The sequence below is a fragment of the Sardina pilchardus genome, chromosome 11, assembly GCF_963854185.1.
Source record: "Sardina pilchardus chromosome 11, fSarPil1.1, whole genome shotgun sequence".
NCBI classification, from domain to species: domain Eukaryota; kingdom Metazoa; phylum Chordata; class Actinopteri; order Clupeiformes; family Clupeidae; genus Sardina; species Sardina pilchardus.
The window spans coordinates 6945538-6970284 of NC_085004.1; the positions used below are offsets into that span (position 1 = coordinate 6945538).

The 24747-nt window shown below is 43.5% G+C and overlaps 1 protein-coding gene and 1 long non-coding RNA gene across 2 annotated transcripts in view; one reads left to right on the forward strand and one right to left on the reverse strand.

Moving 5' to 3' along the window:
* The window catches only part of b4galt1l (DP-Gal:betaGlcNAc beta 1,4- galactosyltransferase, polypeptide 1, like), a 30098-nt gene extending 11168 nt beyond the window's left edge, over positions 1–18930 (reverse strand). The window contains exons 1-3 of the mRNA XM_062548812.1: positions 17914–18930; positions 16535–16770; positions 2934–3121 (exon numbers count right to left, since the gene is read on the reverse strand). Coding sequence (XP_062404796.1) covers positions 2934–3121; positions 16535–16770; positions 17914–18202 — 713 coding nt within the window. The 5' untranslated portion in view covers positions 18203–18930. The remainder of the gene's footprint in view (positions 1–2933; positions 3122–16534; positions 16771–17913) is intronic.
* Positions 1722–24036, forward strand: LOC134095356 (uncharacterized). Its single transcript, XR_009940561.1, has 3 exons — positions 1722–1897; positions 20890–20988; positions 23124–24036. It is a non-coding gene; the product is annotated as an uncharacterized LOC134095356 (long non-coding RNA).
* The last annotated feature ends 711 nt before the right edge of the window (positions 24037–24747 follow it).

A 24747-nucleotide genomic window follows, 5' to 3' on the forward strand; every position in this document is an offset into this window, starting at 1 on the left:
GTGGTTGAGTTGTTTCTGTGTTACAGTAGTCCAACCACATCCATTTTCGACATGGAAATGTTTGTGATTTGTCCTCGCCCCAATCCTGTAGAATAGAATAGAATAGAATATATACTTTTTTGATCCCGTGAGGGAAATTCAGTTCTCTGCATTTAACCCAATTTAACCGAATTAGTGAACACACAGCACACAGTGAACACACAGTGAGGTGAATCACACAACCCAGAGCAGTGAGCTGCCTGCCCAACCAGCGGCGCTCGGGGAGCAGTGAGGGGTTAGGTGCCTTGCTCAAGGGCACTTCAGCCGTGGTGGACTGGTCGGGGATCGAACCGGCAACCCTCCAGTTACGAGCCTGATGCGCTAACCAGTACACCACGGCAGCCTACTCACGCCCACCCGGGAGAGCTACCACGACCCCACCGGTTGAGAACCACTGATCTACATGAACGACGGCAGTTACGACAGGTATACCTAGAGTGGGGCCAACCGTAGCGCCTTCTCAGTCACAGGGCAGACTGGCGCAGCCGCACACACCACAAGTCTGCGGGGTATCAGACCTGTATCAGTGCATCACCACACATTCTCTTTTACTCATTTCTCTGTTTACCGCTGCTGGGAAAATCACAACTTTCCCACACAAGAGAAGACAAGCTGGCTGTCTCTCTCTGTGACTGTGACTGTGACTGTGTGTGTGTGTGTGTGTGTGTACTGGGCTGGTTCTCATCATCTCTGTGGTTTTCTTCTGCCATTCGTCTGTCCATTAAGATACGCCTAGAGGAAGACCCTCTGCCACTTCCACACACTCTCACGCTTCCACACTCACACACACACACACACACACACGCCTAGAGGAAGACCCTCTGCCACTTCTACACACTCTCACGCTTACACACTCACACACACACACACACACACACACACACACGCCTAGAGGAAGACCCTCTGCCACTTCTACACACTCTCACGCTTACACAATCACACACACACACACACACTCTCACACACTCTCTCACACACACACACACACACACACACACACACTCTCACACACACACTCTCACACACACACTCTCACACACACACTCTCACACGCCTAGAGGAAGACCCTCTGCCACTTCCACACACTCTCACGCTAACATGCTCTCTCTCTCTCTCTCACACACACACACGCCTAGAGGAAGACCCTCTCTCTCTCTCTCTCTGGGGTAGAGAGGGAGGGAGAGGGAGAGAGAGAGAGAGAGAGAGAGAGTGAAAGAGGGGGAGAGAGAGAGAGAAAGAGAGAGGGAGAGAGGGAGGGAGAGAGAGAGAAAGGGAGAGCGAGAGAGAGGGAGGGAGAGAGAGAGAAAGAGAGGAAGGGAGAGAGAAAGAGAGATAATCATAGGCAGTGAGAGAGAGGAAGGGAGGGAAGCAAAGAGAAAGAGTGAGAGAGGCTTTAAATTGCATCCAGATGCCTCTGACACACTCATTGTTAACACTGCTAACCACTCACATCAGGAAGGACTCTCTCTCTCTCTAGTCTATACACATACACACAGGAGTATCTTTATTCTATGTTCAAGTTGTGTTTCCCTTTCTCTCGGTCTCTCTCTCTCTCTCACTCACACACACACACACACACACACACACACACACACACACACACACACACACACACACAGCTTTGTATAAACAAGACCGACCGGATGAGCAGAACTATAGATCAACTCCACCCTCCTCACCAGGACACACACACTACAGTGGACACAGACAACTTGGTCAGTCAGGAAAAAGATAGCAGGCGGCTCGACGTTCCAGCCTGGATCTCGCTGAGAAAACACACACTCACACACCACCACCACATCACACTGACCCACTGGAACCTCATAGAACCGACGGCAAGGCCTACCCTTCCTTTCCGGTAAGTCTCCTCACACAGTCTCTCTCTCTCACACACACACACACACACACACACACACACACACACACACGCACAGGTGGTTTGGCGCTGTGGCAAGTAGTAGCAGGTTTTGTATTTACATTGAAACATTCAAAAGATTCAGACCATCCAAGAGACATTCGGACTAGCCCAGAGGTAACAACAGATACTCCTGTGCAGTTTGTTTGGTAGCAGTTCTACTCTTTGTCATCACAGGCTTGTGAGGTGGTAAGGGTCGTCACCAGCAAACCTGAACTGCGCTCAAATTCGTAAACAAAGCCGAGCGCTTGCGCTGTGCTCAAATTCGTAAGCCGAGCGCTTGCGAGCAGTTTGAGAAGGTAATTCTCCTCAAATATGCAGGGAGAATTCAAATGGATCTGTTTTGAGTAAACACGTTGGCCGTGAATGTTTGCGTCTGTTTACAATAACTACCAGCACTACTGAAATTTGTGTGTGTTAATTACAGCAGTAATTACAGTTAGCTAATGCCATCAGCCGTGCGTGTAGAACGGGTTTAAGAACTCTGATAAATCCCACGTCAGCACACACAGAGCAATTACTATTGCCTCAGGGAAGTATCATCCGCCACACCCTCACAGCTCACACACGCAACACACCACCAACAAGGATGGACACACACGCTTGGCAAAACTGGTCAGACAGGTTGAGCTTCATAGGCCATAACAGATGTGGACTATGCTTTCAACCCAGAAGCCATGGTAACGCCAACCAACAGTCTGCTCCTGTCTGATTCTCTTCTTACTACACACACACACACACACACACACGGGAACATATTGTTACCCCCCCCACACACACACACAACTTTCATCCTGGTTTGTTCTAGAAGCATGTAGTCCATGTAGTGTGGTATGTTACCTGAAGCCAAACCTGTATCATGACTGGCTGTGTGTGTTACCTGAAGCCAAACTTGTCCAAGGACACGGAGAGGTGTCTAGGCTGGCTGTAGCAGCGGTGTGTGTGTGTGTGTGTGTGTGTGTGTGTGTGTGTGTGTTACCTGAAGCCGAACTTGTCCATGGAGACGGACAGGTGTCTGGGCTGGCTGTAGCAGCGGTAGATGTTGCGGTCGTCCATGGGGATGAGGTCCACGTCGCTGAACACGAAGCAGTCGTAGTCGTACTCCTTCAGCGCCTCCACATAGCCCACGTTCAGCAGCTTCGCCCGGTTAAACGTCTCATCACCTGCCTAGACACACACACACACACACACACAGAGATTATACTTAGACATCAGAAAACCAATGACAACAAACACACTTATGACACACAAAAAGACTACACCATAAAAACACCACACAATAAAAAGAGAGACAACAGCTGGCTACGCGCGCGCACACACACACACACACACACACACACACACACACACACACACACACACACACACACACACACACACACACACACACACACACACACACACACACACACACACACACACACACACACACACACACACACACACACACACACACACACACACACACACACACACACACACACACACACACACACACACACACACACACACACACACACACACACACGTCACCTGTCCCTTAGGAATGAGAAAGAGGAACATTCAAATGGAGCAGGAAATTACTTGCAATAAAGTAAACAATAAAAGGGGGGGGGGGGGGGAGTGCATGTGTGTGCGAGCATGTGTTACTGTTGCTAGGTCAGATAAACAACATACTCACCACTCCATTATACCCACCGCTAGCCCCTATGCCACCCCCTCCCCCTTACACTATCACTATGCACCAGAGGTGGGACAAAGTCATTGTTTGGCAAGTCACAAGTTAGTCTCAATTCATTGCCCTCAAGTCCCGAGTCAAGTCCCGAGTCAAGACAGGCAAGTCCCGAGTCAAGTCCAAGTCAAAGGCCAATAAGTCTCAAGTCAAGTCCCAAGTCCTACGGTCTGACTTTCGAGTCTTTTTAAAAATCGAGTGAAACAGGTATTTTGTCAATTGAATTTGTGTGTGCTGAAGAGATTAGATTGAGATGCAAATCTGTCTAGCAGAAATGTCAAATGGTATCTCTAGCACATTCTCAATGAAATATAGGCCCTATGTGTTAACATATGTGCTCAATTTGTTAAGAAACCACTGATAGGCCTACACAAGCTGAAATAGTTTTAAAACGTGTGACCATGTTTATTACATTACAAAAATAGGCAAAGCCGTATTGCCATAAGGGGGATACAGATAACTCACAGCAGTGGCAATCCTAGTCTCTGCTCAAACCTCCAGTCCACACACACAGAAAATGGTGTGTCTTGTGTCTATTTCATATTTTGAATTCATAAACTTGACATATTTTGTTAACAATTTATAGCATTTTAGGATCTGCATAATTACTTATAGCTAAAAATATTCAGTAATTTGAATACTTCATATTGATTACACTTGTCTTTAATGATATTACAGGGTGGTGTGTATGTCTAATTGAGTGCCTGTCACTTTAAGAAGTACGCGAACGTAATTAGGTTTCATTCGGTTAGAAAAATAGTCACATAGTTCAAGGATATATGTTTTCATTAAATAAAATGAATGTTCAAAAAACTGACAAGGTAAAGAAAATATTTCTGATGTCATAGAAAATATCTTGCAATGTTAACTTCTATGATTTAGGTAGGCTACCGTGGCATGGCATTGTTGTCCTGTTCACTTTTTCCTTGGTCATGTTTAATTGGGTGGGTGCTTAACTTACTCTACCATGACATGGAGTTTGATATGTATCCAATGAGTAACAACCAGTGCTCAAAATAAAACGTTATAGTAGCCTATTCTCCTCCTGATAATGTTAGTGGAATGGATTTAATGTGAATGTACACAAAAAGACGCAGTGGCTATATGATACAGCGCATGTTTGAGGTGAAAATGTTCCACCTTTTAAAAGCCTAATCCTAATCGTGGTTAAATCCATCAATTAGACACCAGAATCAGTAGGGTAGGCTACCAGTTTTGTTTCATAGTAGCCTACCAGGCATGTCAAAAGCAGGCTAGGATGAAGATGGGAGGAATTTAACAAGTTCGACACAGTCAGTCGTTTCTTGTTGGTCTCCACGTAATTTTTGTAGGCAAACGAATTAACGAAATAATCTTAGGTATCATTTTGCTGGCGCATTCACGTTCGTTGTCTGGCCCTGCGTGTTGTCTATCTTGTTCCGCGTGGTTGGCCGCTGTCGAATCAAAACAATCTACAGTAAGTGATTTGATTGGATTTTGTGCCGAATACGCGCATTCTCTCACGCACAGGCGCACACACATAAATATAGATAGATCAGTCCGTGTCTACATTTTATCTTTTTGTCTTTCGTTTTTTTATGGGAAGTAGCAAGTCTTTACAAGTCAATAGGCGCAAGTCCAAGTGAAAGTCCGAGTCATTGATGTTAAAGTCCAAGTCGAGTTGCAAGTCTTTTTATATTTTGTCAAGTCGAGTCTAAAGTCATCAAATTCATGACTCGAGTCTGACTCGAGTCCAAGTCACATGACTCGAGTCCACACCTCTGCTATGCACTTTACTGTATATGATCATACTGCATTGTTCTGTTTACATTATATATGGACTATGGACTCTGAGACTACCCCTGTCACTATGGACTTTACTAATGCACCTCAACAACGCACTTTTTTGTATCTGATTGTACTGTATTCTCTTTCTGCTTATATGATATATGGACTATGGACTGTCTGACTACCCCTGATCACTATGCACTTTACTAATGCAGCTCAACAAGCAACCTAAGCATTTTATATGACCGTACTGATCCTGTCTCTGTAATATCGACTACAGTATGTGGACTGTCTGATCATTCAGAACTCAAAGCACTTTATTTGCATAATGGATCATACTGCATTGTGTTCTATGGTTTTTTATGTACTGCTTTAAAGAAAATGAGCACTTTTTAATGACTGCACTACTGATAAGATGCTGAACTGCATTTCGTTGTACTTGTTGTCCTTACTTGTGCAACGGCAATAAAGTTGAATCTAATCTATCTAACCGAAGACATGCAGACAAAAGCCTCACAGCCCATTAACTCATAGCCTGCATTAAACCTCATAGCCCGCATTAAAACTCATAGCCTGCATCAAACCTCATAGCCTGCATCAAACCTCATAGCCTGCATTAAAACTCACAGCCTGATTCTGTCATGACAAACGTACAGTCCACAAGTATGGGTACAAGGGAAGAAATAACCATCAGAGGAAATCTGAAAACTGGGGGGAAATGGCCAATGTCCGCCAAATATAAGGCCTGGCTGCAACAGTTCTTAGCTTGCTATTGCTATATACTTACACTTAGGAATACCCATTATATTGCCAGGGAGCTTCTCTAAGCAAAGTGTGCTAAGCTAAAGCAACAAACAAACAAACAGAATACATCATGTGGTGAACTCTATAGCACATTCCACAGCACGTCTTCTTATTTTAAACTGCCTGGGCCATTCATCTGCTGCAGTTCACTGCTGTGCCTACACTGGAGCATCCTGCCCATCCCAGCAACTGTCTTTCACAGCTCACAAAGACTAAGCTCACCTTACCGCTTAATCTGATGCACACACACACACACACACACACACACACACACACACACACACACACACACACACACACACACACACACACACACACACACACACACACACACACACACTAAAGAAAAGAGGGAGGATGGAACTAATGCATCAGGAAGATGAGACCTATGAAAGAGAGAAAGAAGAACCTGAACAAGAAGCAAGAAACACACTCACACAGAAAATACAAGTGGAAAGGGGGCGATAGAGAGGGAAAGAGATAATGAGATACCGAGAGAAAAGAGTGAGAGAAAGAGGAAGAGAGGAAAGAGAGAGAGGAGAAAAGCAGAGAGAGAGAGGAGAGAGATAATGAGATAGGATACAGAGAGAAAAGAGTGAGAGAAAGAGTGATAGGCAGCAGAGAGAAGAGATAGAAAGAAGGGAGAGAGAAAGAAAGAGAAGATTGTCAGAGAGGCACCTGTGCAACAAACACACACACAGGAACCCATCCCGACCCACCACACACACACACACACACACACCAGGGATGGAAATTAGCCACCCGCCAAATGCGTGTATTTTTGCTCGCTGGTGGGTGAAATATGTCATCACACCCGCCACTGTGGCGAGTAAGCAACTACCTCTACTTCAAGTTATTTATTTCATCAGAATATTAGCAGTCGCCACAGAGATAAGAACACACGCCTTGTATCAATACAGTATCCTCAACATCGATAGATAGCATGGACATGACGATCACAACAAACATTCTGGAACGGAGCGCCTTAGAATGTTGGCTCTCATCATTGCGTCAGTAGCCATAAGAGCCTAGCCTGCTCCAGTTCCAGTTAAGGTGGCAGCTAGATAGCCTACAACCATTGTATACCCTTACAACGAGGTTACCAGTTAATACGTGTAGGTAGGAAATACATTGGATATATAACAGATACACCAAACTCCGAGTCATGGTACATTTCAAGACACTATCTTTTCTATGACGCCAGAAATATTTTCCTCACCTTCTTAGTTTTTTGAACATTCATGTTATTTAATGAAAACGTGTGTCCTTGAACTATGCGTGACTATTTTTCTAAAACCGAATGAAACCTAATTATGTTCTTGTACTTCTTAAAGTGACAGGCACTCAATTAGACTTCCTCACCACCCCTGAAATATCATTAAGACAAGTCAACATGAAGTATTCAAATTAGTGAATATTTTGAGTAATTATGCAGATCCTAAAATGCTATAAATTGTTAACAAAATATATAAAATGTATGAATTCAAATATGAAGTAGAAACAAGACAAGCCATTTTCTGTGCGTGTGGAGGGTTGAGCAGAGACTAGGATTGCCACTGCTCTGAATGATCTGTATCCCGCTTAAGGCAATAAGGTTTAGCCTATATTTTTGTAATGTAATAGACACGGTCACACTTTTTAAAAACTATTTTAGCTTGTGTAGGCCTATCAGTGCTTTCTTAACACATTGAACACAATACCGCAACAATAGCCTACCGAAAACTGTGATAATTTTGGTCACTATAACTGTGGGGTTAAATTTTCATACCGTTACATCCCTACTTGGCAGTACTGTATAATGTATGAAATGGTTGAAGATATATTGGCTGGTAAAAATGTTGAGTGACTGGTAGATTTTAAAATCTACCTGCCACAGTGGCAGATGGACAAAACATTTCCATCCCTCACACACACACACGGAAGTGGGGAAGGAAGAGTGAAGGACAGAAATACACTTGTTATGAAGGAATCAGATGAAATCATACACAGGGATTAAAGCAAAAAAAAATCCTGAGCCTGAACTTTTTTAGACTCGTGCATGCGACTCTATACGACACTATGTTGATCGATCGATAGGAAACCGGTTTACTTTTTGGAGTGTTTGCACACGACACAGGCCTTGTTTGTGATGTTGGACCCCAAGAAAGGCCAATAGGTGGCAATAGTAGTCCAACACACTACAATATGCTACATGTAGCATTTAGGATTTCTTTTTATATCAAGTTTTGCTGCTAATCTTTGTCTTTGACAGGTTACAAATTTACCTACAATCATAAGGTGTTATGTTGTCAGGATATGTGAAATTGGAAGGCAGGCATTTGAAGAATAAGATTTAGTTGCAACCATTTAAGTTAAGGTATTCAAAAAAAGACAATGATTCTCTTTCTAAAGAGTAATTAGATTAGAAGGCAATGTGTGGTGGTCGCCTCATGTCTGACTTTTTATCACTTTGCTTTCACATAATGTGAATTTATTTATTTCATGATTTTTTAACAATATGTAAAGCGCGCACACACACACACACACACACGTGTGTGAGTGTGTGTGTGTGTGTGTGTGTGTGTGTGTGTGTGTGTGTGTGAAGGGTGCGTGAATGACAGAGAGGGAGAGCAGGGAAAGGAAATTCATCTTAACGAACGCTGCGTGTTTTTCAATAGCGTTAACAAATAAGTAATATTTTAAAAAATGAACGCAGTCAATGGCCGCACGCCCCTGCATACACACTTGTTATGTCAGAATCAGAAGAAATCACAGCAGCAATGACGGCAGAAATCACACAAACCATTGGCTCTGCGTGAGTGCGTGCATGTGTTTGGTCTGATTGGAGCAGCATGTCTGTAAGGTGGCATGTTCTCATGTGTTGAGGCTCCAGGAGGATTCACTCCATTCCAGCCTCAGCTGTCACACATACACACACACACACACACACAACAGCACTCAGAAACACTCCAGACCTCTCTCACTATATAAACACTGGCAAGTGGCTGCTGCAACAAGACTTTCTACATATTTGTTTGTGTGTGTGTGTGTGTGTGTGTGTGTGTGTGTGTGAGAGACAGACAGAACAGAAATGCTTCATAAGGCGTTTTCGGACCAAAGTTCAAACTACTGACTGGAGAGACAAGCGCTATAATCTAGAACTACACAGTACCGGGCTGTTTTTCCTTCTGCCTTCATGCGGCCATGTACCCTACTACACCATGGTCATGTACCCTACTACACCACGGCCATGTACCCTACTACACCACGGCCATGTACCCTACTACACCACGGCCATGTACCCTACTGTACCCTACTACACCACGGCCATGTACCCTACTACACCACGGCCATGTACCCTACTGTACCCTACTACACCACGGCCATGTACCCTACTACACCACGGCCATGTACCCTACTGTACCCTACTACACCACGGCCATGTACCCTACTACACCACGGTCATGTCTTCTTCATGCGGCCATGTACCCTACTACACCACGGCCATGTACCCTACTACACCACGGCCATGTACCCTACTACACCACGGCCATGTACCCTACTGTACCCTACTACACCACGGCCATGTACCCTACTACACCACGGTCATGTACCCTACTACACCACGGCCATGTACCCTACTACACCACGGCCATGTACCCTACTGTACCCTACTACACCACGGCCATGTACCCTACTACACCACGGTCATGTACCCTACTACACCACGGCCATGTACCCTACTACACCACGGCCATGTACCCTACTGTACCCTACTACACCACGGCCATGTACCCTACTGTACCCTACTACACCACGGCCATGTACCCTACTACACCACGGCCATGTCTTCTTTTGTAAACCTGTCAACAATCGGCATGCCAAACTAACTCATATTCACGATCCTCTCACGAGACCCAACAGACGAAGATCTTTGCTGTTTGTGGTTTCAAATACATTTTGAAGATAGGCTAATACAATAAAATAAGCTGCTCTGTGTATGGGTCTCTACGTGTGTGTGTGTGTGTGTGTGTGTGTGTGTGTGTGTGTGTGTGTGTATGCCCCCCCCCCCCAGTGCTGTCTTGGGTGCCACTCTGCCTCTGGCTGGGTCCTCTATGTGCCGTTTGTTTGTTTCCAGGCCTCTTATCTCTGTGTTCTCTCTCGCTCTCTCTCTCCCTCTCCCCCTCTCTCTCCCTCTCTCTTTCTTTCTCTCTCCCTCCCTCCCTCTCTCTCTCTCTCCCTCTCCCTCTGTGAACATGCTTTAGACAACTGCTAACTTTCTTAAACGATTGGGAGCTCTTCCAAACCTTAGAACTTCCCAAACCAATGTCCTTTGAAGACTATTACATTTCAAAAGCAGCATTCTTTAAACAACTGGGAGCTTTCTATACTAACGTCCTTTAAAGACTTAACTTTTCAAATCACTGTTCTGTAAACACCTGGAAGCTTTCCAAACTAATGACCTTTCAAGGCTTAACTTTTCAAATTACTGTTCTTTAAACACCTGGAAGCTTTCCAAACTAACAACCTTTGAAGACTGTAAACTTTTTAAATTACTGTTCTTTAAACACCTGGGAACATTCTCTCCATCCCTCCACTAGAAACAGATTTGTTGTGGCCTGTTCCTTAGTTAAGTCACTACGATGGCAATCATAGTTTTGTTCCTTAGTGAAGACACTATGGAGCCTGTTCCTTAGTTAAGGCACTATGCAGCCTGTTCCTTAGTTAAGATGCTCTGCAGCCTGTTCCTTAGTAAAGCTACTATGATTTCCCACACAGACTAATGTGTGGCTTTGCGCCACAGATTCAATACCGGCCGCCACATACAAAAGGTTTCTGTTACTGTTAGCTAAGTCTATAGACAGAGAATGGGATTCCTGCTAACATGCTTATGCTAAGATAGGCAAACATAAAAACTAAATCCCTTGTGTGGTGGTAATAAAAAAATATGCAGTACTTCTTTGAAGCAACTTGCACATGAATCTGCATTTTGTTGAGAGGTGGAAAAAATATGATTACTGAGGAAGTAGGAATCATAGTTCTGTTCGACCTTAGCAGATTTGGGTGTCGTTCAGGGATTGCTCAAATCATCCAGCGAATACATGTGGGCAGAGAGAGGCTCTGCACCCGGCACTGCTAAATACTGAGGTCCGAATTTGCACACAGCACTGCTAAATACTCGGGTCCGAATTTGCACACGGCACTGCTAAATACTGGGGTCCGAATTTGCACACGGCACTGCTAAATACTGGGGTCCGAATTTGCACACGGCACTGCTAAATACTGGGGTCCGCATTTCCATACGGCACTGCTAAATACTGGGGTTTATATTTGCACAAGGCACTCCTAAATACATTACGGTTATCTCCCTACTGTGCGACGTTGAAGGTTAGCTACCATTCAACTGACTTGCTAGCTACACTTCATTACGGCAAAACAATGTTATGCACGAGAAAGTGATTAATTGGTTTTGCCTTCGACTCCTTATGTAGAAAATACAGAAGTTACAACGACGACACAGAACACATGTTACATGTTACAATGAATGGGCGTCCTATGGGGTTAGCCAAGCTTTGATATCACCAGCTCCATAGGTGTTTCTACTTCCGGGAATTCGCTACCCCCTTGGCTTAAACACACACACACTATAGCACAGGGAGGCTTAAACACACACACACTATAGCACGGGGAGGCTTAAAACACACACACAATAGCGCGGGGAGGCTTAAACCCACTCACTATAACACAGGGAGGCTTAAACACACTCAAGGGAGCATGGGTGAAGTCTACAACTCCTCAGTTCACACACACACACACACACACACACACAAAAACACACACACACACACACACACACACACACACACACACACACACACACACACACACACACACACACACACACACACACACACACACACACACACACACACACACACACACGAGGTCTGTGGGGGTTATGCAAGTGTGGGCCTGTCCTTGACATATGGAATTTTTACATGACAGATCCATGATCCATCAGACAAAACCCATCCATATACACCAGACCACCAGACTGACAGAGAAAACACACACTCTTTTCAGTAAAACCCTGCTTCAGAGAACACACACACTCTTTTCAGTCAAACCTGCTTCAGTCTCCTCTGTCCCCTTTAGGCAACATTACATCAGCCTAGACAGGCAAGTCTAAATCATGCAAACACTAGATTTCACATGTCTTTCTGTCACACTTGTCTTTACAGGTGTGTGTGTGTGTGTGTGTGTGTGTGTGTGTGTGTGTGTGTGTGTGTGTGTGTGTTTGTTTAATCAGTGGCTTTCCAGAACCAGCACAAACACCACATTGATCGCCAGAATGCTACAACTTAATGCCTGCAGTCTGCTGTGACCAGAGCAGCCTTGAGAAATCCAAACTCCAAACGTTTGGAACATTTGCATGGTGACGGGCACTAACTCTGAAATCATCGGTTCAGTCGTATCAAATCACATTGATCAGAGATTCAGACGTTACTTCCTACTTCGGCTTAACGGTACAAACCGACAATAAACCGCCAACAGTCAGGAAATAATGTCCTTTGCCGTAAATTGACTTCTGCATCTGTAAACGTAACTTGCAGGTGTTGCTGCTTCTGTTCATTACAATAAGTTTTGGTTTCATCTCCCCCTCTCATCGCTGACTGGCCTGACATCTTTCTTGTCTGAGGGAGACTGTTATGAATTACAAACATTTTTGCGGACACTCAAAAGATGTCCTGTCTATGCTGTCAATATCACACTGCATTTCTCTGCTTATTGTACTTCTGGTGAGACATAAACTGCATTTCCTTGTCTTTGTACTCTGTGCAATGACAATAAAGTTGAGTCTAATCTAATCTAATCTAACCTATGACCAGATGTGTGCCAGATAGTTGTGCCAGATAGTTCCACGGAATTACTGGTAGCAAACAAGGAAGATAAAAGTAACCCCTGTGTCCGATACACACAATCCACACCCACAACTGGACTCATCACTCACTAAACATCACCAGCCAGAAACAGTGTCTGAGATGTCCAGCCCGTCAGATAGATACACACACTCACTCACTCTCTCTCTCTCTCACACACACACACACACAGTGAGCGAGATACGTGTGTAGGTAATTATTGACTGAGATGGGTTTCACTACAGATAGTTGTACGTGGTCTAGTCAACTGTTTCCTCTCTGTAGCTGACCCAGTAGCTGGACTTGGATCTGTGTGACGACAAAATTCAAAGCAGCTCGACAGTAAGCTTGTTTAACATCAACTTACCCCTCACACACACACCGTCAACACACCCCTCTGTATCAGGGCCTTTCCCCCAGTCACTGAAACTCAGCAGAGGTTCTAGGGTTCTAAATAGGAGAGCCTTGAGAACCAGACGTATGTTTGGCAGAGCGGCCGACTCGAACAGCCACTGGAGGTTTGGAAATCAGGCCTCAAAATGGAACCGCATTTTGGACATAATACAAGCCAACACAAACACACTGAGGTCCAAACACACTCGCGACATAACGCCGACCAACACAAACGTCACAACACAAACACACTGAGGTCCAAACACACTCTGCGACACGTCATTTTAACGGACGTGGAATCCCTGTGGTCCACGTTGAGAAATAAAAAAAAAAGACAGAGACTCAAACAAAGAGATGAGAGAGCTTAGAGTTCAGGGAGCAAGGCCCTACACACACACACACACACACACACACACACACACACACACACACACACACACACACACACACCTTCAAGTCATCACCATCTAGAGTGTGTGTCCAGGTGTGGTGTGTGTTGGAATGTGAGAGTACTGTATGCATGTGTCTGTGTGTGCGCAATTGTGTGTGTGTGTGTGTGTGTGTGTGTGCATAAGGTGTGTATGATGAGGGAGGGGTACAGAGACTGAACTCACAATGACACCTGTTAAAGATTAACAGTGTGTGCGTGCGATTTAGAGGGAAACCTTTTATGATTAAATCTCAACAGGACATACAACAATATCAATCAATCAATAGTACGCCTACAGCCATATGCAACTGGCATTACTCATTATTCAATAGTAGGACTATAGCCATATGCAACTGGCATTACTCATTATTCCATAGCCATATGCAACTGGCATTACTCATTACTCAATAGTAGGGCTGCACCCATGCAGTTGCCTAAGCAACAAACGCCTCCTGCCTTTAACTGCTGCTATGGGTTTGCTTGACGGACCCTGCTGTAGCACCACTGCTGGAAAACTCTAGTGGAAACACTGCAAAAGTGATACAAATTCCCTGACCTTCCACGTCTGGAATTGACTCTCCAAAATGTCATGATATTCCAGAAATCTCATGACCCGTGGGAACTCTGGTTATTAAATCCGGTTCCTATCATTAGCCCACTGAGCAAATTTGTTTAAAACTCTTAATTCAAGTTGACCGATCATCTCAATACCAACGTTTTCCAAGACTCAAAAGGGCCTGTCCCAGGGAGAAAAAGTATTACCTTGAAATTGAAGCACACGTGGGGACACTGAAGAGTCCAACCAGTAGACACTGACAAGCTAGCCAACTATGCTACTTTATCTACGAGTCCAACCAGTAGACATTGACAAGCTAGCCAACTATTCTACTTTATCTACGAGTCCAACCAGTAGACACTGACAAGCTAGCCAACTATGCTACTTTATCTACAATATTTCCAAGCTGCAGACAGCTGAAGCAGCAAGAGACAGAAAGGGGTGGAGCTGCAGTAGAGACAGGACTGGGGGTGACTCTCATGTAAGGATTTATCGGTCCTTCATTCCACCCTCGATCCTCGTTCACCGGAAATCGCTGACAGTTGACTTCACGAGGACATCTCATTCATGCAATTGCAACCAGAGGAGGCAAGACAGATGACAGAGGGGGGGAAGTGGCAATCCCGATACAAGAGGAAACACAAGACCATCCCACGCAGAAGTGTTATTTCGGAGATGGGCATTCTGTGGCTACACATGGATGACGTATCCTGTATAACGTTTAAAAATATAGAAATATAGAAATGTTGTCTGTTATTTATGGTGTCTGAAGTTGATTCTAAAAGCTATAGTGGGATTATGTTAGGGGCTCATGAAGAAACATAAATGAACGTCCTTATCAACATTTGCCATTGAAACATTTCATGTATAAAAAAGCATCATGTCGGACCTAGTGATTTTTAATTATGCGTTATGTGTTGAGTTCAAAACACAATGTTGTAAATGTCCTTTTTTATCAGCAGAAGACCTGACGAGTTGTATACAGATGTCGGCGCGTCTTTTGGATCCCCCTTGTTACACTGACGTCGCAGCTGTGGCGCAGCGCCACAGCTGGATTTTCAGTGCCACTGCAACGTGATCAGTGATGTCACGACAATTAGGCCTACTTCCACATTCTAAAAGCACAACAGCCAGCGATCGTTGAAATTGTTTTCTGAAAAGTCTTCACTAAGTTGCATCATATCCTGGTTTAGCCTCTATATTCAGGACTTATAAGCTACATTAAGATTACGTTTCAGGCTACTAGAAAACTAGCTAGCTACTAGAAGTGACAAGCGGCGCCTGCAGCAGGCAGCAGCCCATACGTTCTGAGGTAGTAGGCTAGGCTAACATTACGGCTACATCATAACATCCCATCCATCGGAAAGCCAAACAATTCAGTTTACTAACAGGGTACTGTGCCCCAGGAAAACATTTAGTCCACGTTCAACCATCCTGAACTTCTCGCGGAGTAGCCTGCTCGTCGCAGAAATGTCCCAAAGCATATCACGTGAACGAGTGCTGTTTGATGCTCATTGAGCTCAATGCCAATCAAACAGGCTAAGAGGCAAACTGGAAAAAACACCATGCCAATCTCTAGCTATAGTGAATGATGATGTGGGGCTATTTTAATTCCAAAGGCCAAGGGAACTTTATCAGGATGCATAATATCCTGGATCCATGAAATAGCTGGCCTTTAAAAAATAAAAACATATCCTCCTGCTCCTATGGGAATTTAACATAGGAACACAGGGTTCAAATACTTATGCCCCCTAGCATTTAAGGAAGAACATTTATTCATTTACGATACACTCTTCAATCACAAAGAAAATTGGTGTGATTTTGACTTATTTTTCTTTTAATTAAGGCATTAAGATCAATTGTCAAATGATGATTTTATATTCCTCTTTTTAGGCAACTTTAGCATGGTATCAAATACATGTGCTCCACTCTGTATGTTGGTAGCGTCTGATTGAGGATAATGCTTTTAGTGTGTGTGTGTGTGTGTGTATGTGTGTACCTGATTGATGATGTAGACGCCGTAGTCTAGCTGTTGCCTGCGCAGGATGGGGTGCAGGTAGTAGAGCCAGAACTTGAGGTGCTCGTCGCGACTGCGGAACGGGATGATGATGGCTACCTTCTGCAGCGCCACACAGTCCGGCGGCGAGTAGCGCCCCCCCTCACGCAGCGCAGCGTTCTCATGCCGCACCGTCTCCAGGCTCACCGGAGACGAGAACTCGATCCGCAATGGCCCCACTGGGAGGGGGAGAGAGAGAGAGAAGAGGGGAGAGAGAGAAATAAAGAGAAAAGAGGGGAGAGGGACAGAGAGACGAGGAGAGAGAAAGAGAGAAGAGGGGAGAGGGACAGAGAGAAGAGGAGAGAGAAAGAGAGAAGAGGAGAGGGGAAAAGAGAGAGAGAAAAGAGGGGAGAGGGAGAGAGAAAGAGAAAAGAGGGGAGAGGGAGAGAGGAAGAGAGAAAGAGAGAAGAGGAGAGGGGAAAAGAGAGAGAGAGAAGAGGGGAGAGGGAGAGAGAAAGAGAAAAGAGGGGAGAGGGAGAGAGGAAGAGAGAAGGGGAGAGAGGGAGAGATCAAGAGAGAAGGGAAGAGGAGAGAGGCAAAGAGAGAAGAGGGGAGAGAGAAAGAGAAGTAAAGCAGACAATTTACATCACACTGTCTGCCATCAGGAAATCCACACAAGTGTGTGTGTGTGTGTGTGTGTGTGTGTGTGTGTCACTAGTACAACAAACCATGTAATGATCAGCAGTATAAAAGAAGGTGCATCTAGTTACAACCCCTGCTCATGTTACACGTGTACACACTTCAGCAGGTATGAATTAAATTATAACACTTCTGCCCTGTAGTGTGTGTGACTATGAGCACGATGTCACTTGGTGCTATTAAGTTATTCAACGGACCCCAACAGTGCTCATGCACACACACACACACACACACACACACACACACACACGTTAACAACGTTGTTCCCAGCTGCATAAACATCTGTGTGTGTGTGTGTGTGTGTGTGTGTGTGTGTGTGTGACAACCAACTAACAAAATCCCTCTCACACAGTACCAAAGGCAGTCTGTAGTCGAAGCAGAACATACAATTTTTAATACACAATCCGAAATACATCGGTTTCCGAGACTACAATGAAGTTGAACATGCATAAGTAATTGCGCAAAGTGAACAAGTTGAACATGCATAAGTAATTACGCAAGGTTTTAGCCCAGAGCCATTACCAACGGTACGTCGCTGCTGATGGAAAAACATGTGACTTGTTAACCGAAATATAAGTCAGAGGAGGGTGTGTTAACTCTGTTTGCCCCTGCCTAGGCGCACAGCCAGGACACATTTTCAAATTATTTTATCTAAACAAAAAAATGACCGTCTGTGCACTTACCCAGAAGAGGCGAGGGGTCGGGGCACTGTCCCAGAGTCTTGTGCCCCGGCTCGGAGGGCTCGGAGATATTGGACCCTAGTGTGACTATATACTCAGACGCACCATCGTCTTTCGCCTCGAATTTATGCTCTGTTTTAATATGACTTTGATGATTCTGCAGAAATGCGAGTCGAAAGTTAACGGACTTGGCATAGTAAACTAAAGTGGCAGATATGTACACGAAGCAGAATAAGACAAGCAATTTGCACGTTCTGTGAAGAACACCGAAATTCGAGTTTGAATCGCGCATAATTTAAGACAATTTAATCCTATCTAACTACACCAAGAAACTCGCCGTTAAATCGGCTGAAGTACCAACGCCTAAAATGCTATCGACCTAATACCGTTATTCTTTCGACAAGTGAACATGTCAGTCTAACTTCACAAGTCAAATATTAGCCCCGTGCCAAGAGAGCTAACGTTGCCTTCGCAATCTTGCTACCTAACGTAGCAACCCCCGCTAACCCACGTATGTCTCATTTTCGCTCGAGGAAACTTTTCAAGCGACTTGTACTGTTACTTCCATGACTTTTTCAGGCAGAAACAGGTAACGTCCTTGGCATTTTCAATGTACAGTCACACCTAGAAAAATCCGATTCAGTCCCCAAACTTTCTCCCGTTAACGATATTCCTCAATAGAAGGTATTAGTCTTAACAAGAGTAAGACCACATCAAAAAGTTACTGGAAACTAGCTAGCTGGCTAACGCTTCTCTGTGGTAAACGGCGTCTTCTTCAACAAGCCAGGTCAGATCTGCACATCCGCTAACGAGTTAGTTCATCAACTAACATTAGACAGCCATAAATGTTACATTGTAGCAATAGCCCAGCCTATTTGTCATATGATGACAAATTTCAAACACACGTCAAATACAACTGTGTCTCCCGGTTAATTATTTGCTATATTTCTTCAAATCCCGACTTCCTCTCGAAATCCTCTGACTTGTGACGCGAGTCATGCTCATATTTCTGCCGACCTGTGAGTTGCGTTTTCCGGGAGACCCTAACATTGGGGAGGGGCAAGGCGAAGAGTGGTGGGCGTAAGGGCCACCGGTGGCAATGTGAATGTACATGAAAGAACAGCCTACAGTAGGCTACACAGTAACAGCTAGGGACACTGCAACAAAAGTTAGTTCACTTTTGCTATTACAAAAGTTAGTGTAGGCCTACTGGTCTCAAGTTTAATTAGGTCGTCTGATTGAAGTCTATATGACTGCATATTAAATTATTCAACTTTTTCTTAATTTAATGTATCTGATTTTTTCGTCGCCCAGAACATTTTGCAAGAGTTATAGTAGACTACTCTATGTGCAGGGCAGGAAATAACTGTAAAATAAGTTCTGGAACAACGTGTTCACATTGGGGAAAAGGCACATAGGTTATTTTTAAGGACACAGGTCGCCCCCTGGTGGCTAGAAATGGGCATAGGCTAGATAGATAGATAGATAGATGGATAGATAGATACTTTATTGATCCCCAAGGGGAAATTCAAGGTCCCAGCAGCTTAAGACACCACACACAACATACAATACAATGTAGACAGGAAAATAAAAAGCAAATCAACAAATCAACATGACTAAAGGAGCAGTAAAATACTATAGATAAGATGTGCATGAATGTACTGAGGATTGGTACTGTGATCCAGTATGAGGTGTGTGTCAAGTTGGTAGTGCAAATAAGTCCAACAGTGCAACAGTGCAAGATTAAATTCTAGTGACCAGCAATAAATATGTACAGTACAACATGTAAGCATAGTAATAATAATAACAGTACTAGTATAAATATATGGACAATTCAAATAAACTTAACATAGTAATAATATAAGAGTTCGACATGAGGGTAGACATGTAAGCCATGCCATGTAAGTGTATAAGAGGGTGGAGGTGCAGATATACTAGAAGTCCAACTCTCCTTTTCCCTTCAGTGAAGCATTGTACAGTTGTATGGCCCTGGGTACAAATGACTTCCTCAGTCTGTCTGTTGTGCATGTCATGGAATAGATGGAGTAACAAAGGATTGGATTCAACAACTCATTCCAGCTAGTCTGGTTTTCACCATACTAAACTCAATTTTTTAAGGTTGAACATTAGTCTGGCGAGAATGCGCTTTGTTTCTACTGCACTACGTGTCGCTTAAGTTTCATTATCGTCACGTCACCGGCCAATAGCGTGCCAGGATTAGAGTATGGCCGCTTCTGATTGGAGCCAAAGGTTCTGGCAGTAAACGGAGGGAAAAGATCTGCTGGTTTCCAGCCTGAGCTGCCGGGCGAAATTCAAATTCCCTGGAAGTTCAGGCAGGGTTCACCCAGCCTACATTCCAGCATTCACATGTAGGGAAATTTAGGTAGGCCCCGGTGATTAAATGCCCACCATATAGAGAGTTATTCATTAATAGAATGGATGAGTATTAGAAAAACAAGAAGATCAAAAAAAAAAAAAAAAAAGAAATAAAGTGGCAAATGCAAAAAAAACATTGAGGAGGTGCCAACTGAACACAACTGAACATATGAGGGAGTGAAGTGGAAGTTCAGCATCTGATGGCTTGTGGATAGAAACTGTCTCTATATCTGCTGATACAGACTCAAATACCTTTGTATTTCCAGATGGCAGGAGGATGAAGGCTGCTAAATGCAATAGCCATAACCATAACAATAACCATAACAGATGTTCTCTGCTGCTCATCCCAAAGCACCATTAGACATCCTTAATGTTTTTAGTGAATTTTCAGGAGATTATTAGATTTGAGCACAGATTACGGTCTAATTAGAGGGGTTGGCTGCTGCATGCCAACAGATTAGGGACGAATAAAGGGCAGCCTGTTTCCTAATTACGGCTCATTGACACATCTCACAGAACTGCTGGGGATTTTCTGGTGCGTTCAGAATGAAGGGTTTCCTGGTCAAGGCAGTTAAGTGTGGATTGCAACTCTTGTCTTTTCAGATGTGACAGTAACATAGTGACCGCCAGAAGTCCAGTCTGTGCCCAACCAGCAGACCATACAGCCAGAGAGGGTTAAAGCGGAGCGAGTAGGCTAATCAAGTAAGTAATCAAGGATCTTTGATACAGCTGTGCAAGTGACCTTCCTTCCCAATATAGGGCGCAAACCTTCCTTATCTACTGGCTCCCCCTACAGGTGAAACTGTGTAACTTTATACTTGACAATTATTCCATAGTTTATTATACGGCTCTTCACAGTGCTGCAGGGAGTCCCATTCACATGAATGGACCTTCCCAACGTTCGGAGTTCTGTTAAATCTATATAATGACTGCTGTCAATGACAACGGGTTTCGTGCTTTTAATTCACGTCTTTCATATCACTCCAAAACAAATCCGTTTGCTTATTGCAATGGAATTTCATTGAAAGTGAAACTCAGCTAGTATGATGTTGCAATAGCCTGACGAGCCAGACCCACATCAAGATGTAGGGTCTGGACACTCACCGTAGACAGGGCTCAATCAGAGGGGTGGGATAAACAGTTGTCTTTCAAATTCCCTCCCCGCAATAGGATAACGCTAAACGAATCATCTTCTTGTTTTCAAGTAGCAGGATGCGTAACCTTCCCTCTCCACGCAATAGGTTAACGCTAAACGAATCATCTTCTTGTTTTCAAATAACAGGATGCGTTACTGTCGCAACTTCTGGTCGCATGTCAGTCACCATTATGTTAAGCCCACCCACCGACTCTATACAGTCTGTGATTGGCCTGCTTGATTTTCCAGTTCTCAGCTCCTAAGCTCTACGGAGCGTTGCTAGACTGCCCCACCAGCCAAATTACATTTGCTGCCGCTAGGGGCGTCTAGATTTCTAGGCTAACGTTGCAATGCAACACCTGCAACTATCAAGTTCTATCTGTGTGGCAAACTATTTCTTTTGTTAGTGGAAGCCACGAAATGGTAGCCAAGTCATTGCTAAAGACTAGGGCTGTGAAAATAATTAATTCATTTCGATTCATTCTTTTGAGAAAAAATAGAAAAAAGTTACACAGATTAATTGAATCCGTATGATCTTTGACCCAGAACCGTTCTAGTCAGTCACCATTAGACGGTAAAATGAAGGAGAGAGAAGAGAATGTGCTGCCTAGATCATTGATTGGAACATTTTCTTTACAAAAATGCCTGATGGTGTTGATTAAAATAAAGTCCTCTGCAATGTCTGCAGCAAGGAATTTGTGAAGTACCACATCAGTGCAAAGAAATAGTGTTGACATTGAGGGAAGTGTTCATTTATTTTCATTGAATCCACAAGTTATACTTCTTCCCGGAATTTATGTCCTTAGAATATTAGGTCATATTATAAATTGCTATGGCCATTATTTGAACAGTGAAAACAAATAGAAGAGTTTTTAACTTTAATGTCACTAACGCTGATTATTCAATGATTCATTTAAATTGAAATATTTAAAATACTTTCACAGCAAAATATATGCAATGAATGATTAATTAATCACAGAATATGTACTTAATTAGATCACATTTTCATCTCCCAAAGGACCATAGTGGAAATTATCTTTTAAGAAATGGACATTCATTTCTAGAGCCCCCTTCGCATTCTCTCGCAATGCTCTTGACTTTGCAAGGGAGCTCAAAAGTTATTGCAAAAGAACGCAAACGACAAGCGAGGACTATCAAACTATGTTGCACAGGGAGACCGTATAACAGTACCTCACCAATAAATACTACCTTACCATAACAATAAATATACCTTATAACAATACATATAGCTTACAATAAATACTGCCTTGCTATAAATACTTAGTAATAAATACTACCTTAATATAACAATAAATACTACCTTATTAAAAAGTACTATCTTATTATCACCAAGGAGGTTATGTTTTCATCTGGGACCGGCGTCTGTTTGTTTGTTTGTTCGTCTGTCTGTTTGTTATCAAGATAACTCAAATAGTAATGGATGGATTTCGATTACATTTTCAGGGAAGGTCAGAAATGACCCAAGGACGAAATGATTACATTTTGGGAGTGATCATATCACCGTCGGGATTCCGAAGGTGTTTATCTTTTTCGCTTAGCAGTGTAATGGCATGGCATGGCCATGTGGTGGCGATCTGAATAGTTTAGGTTCAAATGTATGACCACCAAGGAAGAACAATACAGGTCTGCGAGGTCTGCGCTCTCTGAGTGCTTTTCTATAATAATAAATTCTATCTTGCAGACACCACTAGAGGATGGGAGTGCAGAGCAACCGGAGGATGTGAGAATCGGAGGATGTGAGTACTGGAAGATGTGAGTATCGGAGGATGAAAGAGCGGAAATATAAGTACTTTCAGGTACCTTTCCTCAAACAGCACTGAATTGTACAAGGATACAAGGTTTATTTGTCACATGCATATAATTACCAAAGTAAAGAATGCAGTGAAATTGTCAGAGAATGCAGTGAAATTGTCAGGATGACAATTTCATAGTTTCATAGCTTCTTGTATGTTTCTAACTAGTATATCACTGTGGCCAAAAAGCTGTAGCATATGTATAATAAAATTGAATGTAAATATCTGTAATCTGTGACTTTTTCTTGGAAGATAATAAAGAATAATGGAATACTATGTGTTTCCCAATGACTGGGGGGTGAGACGATTCAGCTGAGAATTGTACATGATAATTTGCATGGATGTATCAAAACATTTGCAACTTGATCAAAGGAATGAGAAACTGCTTTTTTGAAGTGACACAATGATCTGAAGATTGAACAGGTAGTTTTGAGAATTTCAATTCTGATCTGAGAAATGTACCAAAGCGACTAAGAAAAACTGTAATCTTCCTCGTCCAGACATTACAGTTTTTGTCTTTTTCTGTTTTGGGTCAATGCAATAAAAAAAATAACTAGAATGCATTTCCCCGATGGGAAAGTGCGAAGTGTGCTTGCTCCGACGCGCCGCGACAGCTTCCCGGCAGGAGACGCGACCACTCGCCCTCAGGTCAAAGCGCCAAAGTTTGGCCAAGACGCGAAGCTGCTTTGAGTTTGGCGGCGTTGCCCTCGATTGCCGAATTCTTAAACTGACGTGAAGGGTTGCCTAGGTTCATCAGTGGTATGTCCCAGAGCACCTCAATGTAAAAATGTGGATGTCATCCCAAAGACGTAAAGAGATATGAGACAAAATGCATTTTTGCTAATTGCGACGCCCCCTAGTGGCCAAATTACACCAAATTTACTGAGGCTACTTTGGATGGTGTCCAAAATCATCCCACCAAATATGGTCTTTACACCTCAAAGCGTTTCCGAGATTTGACCTCACTTCCTGTTTGGAGGCTTCGCCATCGAATTTGATTGGCTGCCATGGGCGAACGCTTTGATGTATGGAAATGAAATGTACACCTCTAAGGTCTGTAGACCTTGTGTTGAATTATGTATGAGTTGTTCACGTGTAGCCAGCATGAAACACGTAACCACTGAAAGAAGGAAGGAGCCTAAGGAACTAGGCATGTTTCTAGAACAAATACGAGTAATGTTAGGAGAATTGCGGGAACATCTACTGTTTACTCACTGTTGAGTAAGTTGCAATGTGTTATAGCCTCAAATTGATGGTAGAATAAACAGGACGACTCACCTGTTCAAATGGTGTAATAGGATCAAATTTGGTGTTGATATGTCAAAGCAACCAGGCTGTTACTGGTTAACGTTTCTGAATATGAAATCGATTTTGGATTGGTTGCATGTGATAAAAGCTATGCCATTTCCTGTCCAGACAGCATTCATATTCAGAAATACTGTACACCGGCAACAAGGCACACACACACACACACACACACACACACACACACACACACACACACACACCCCT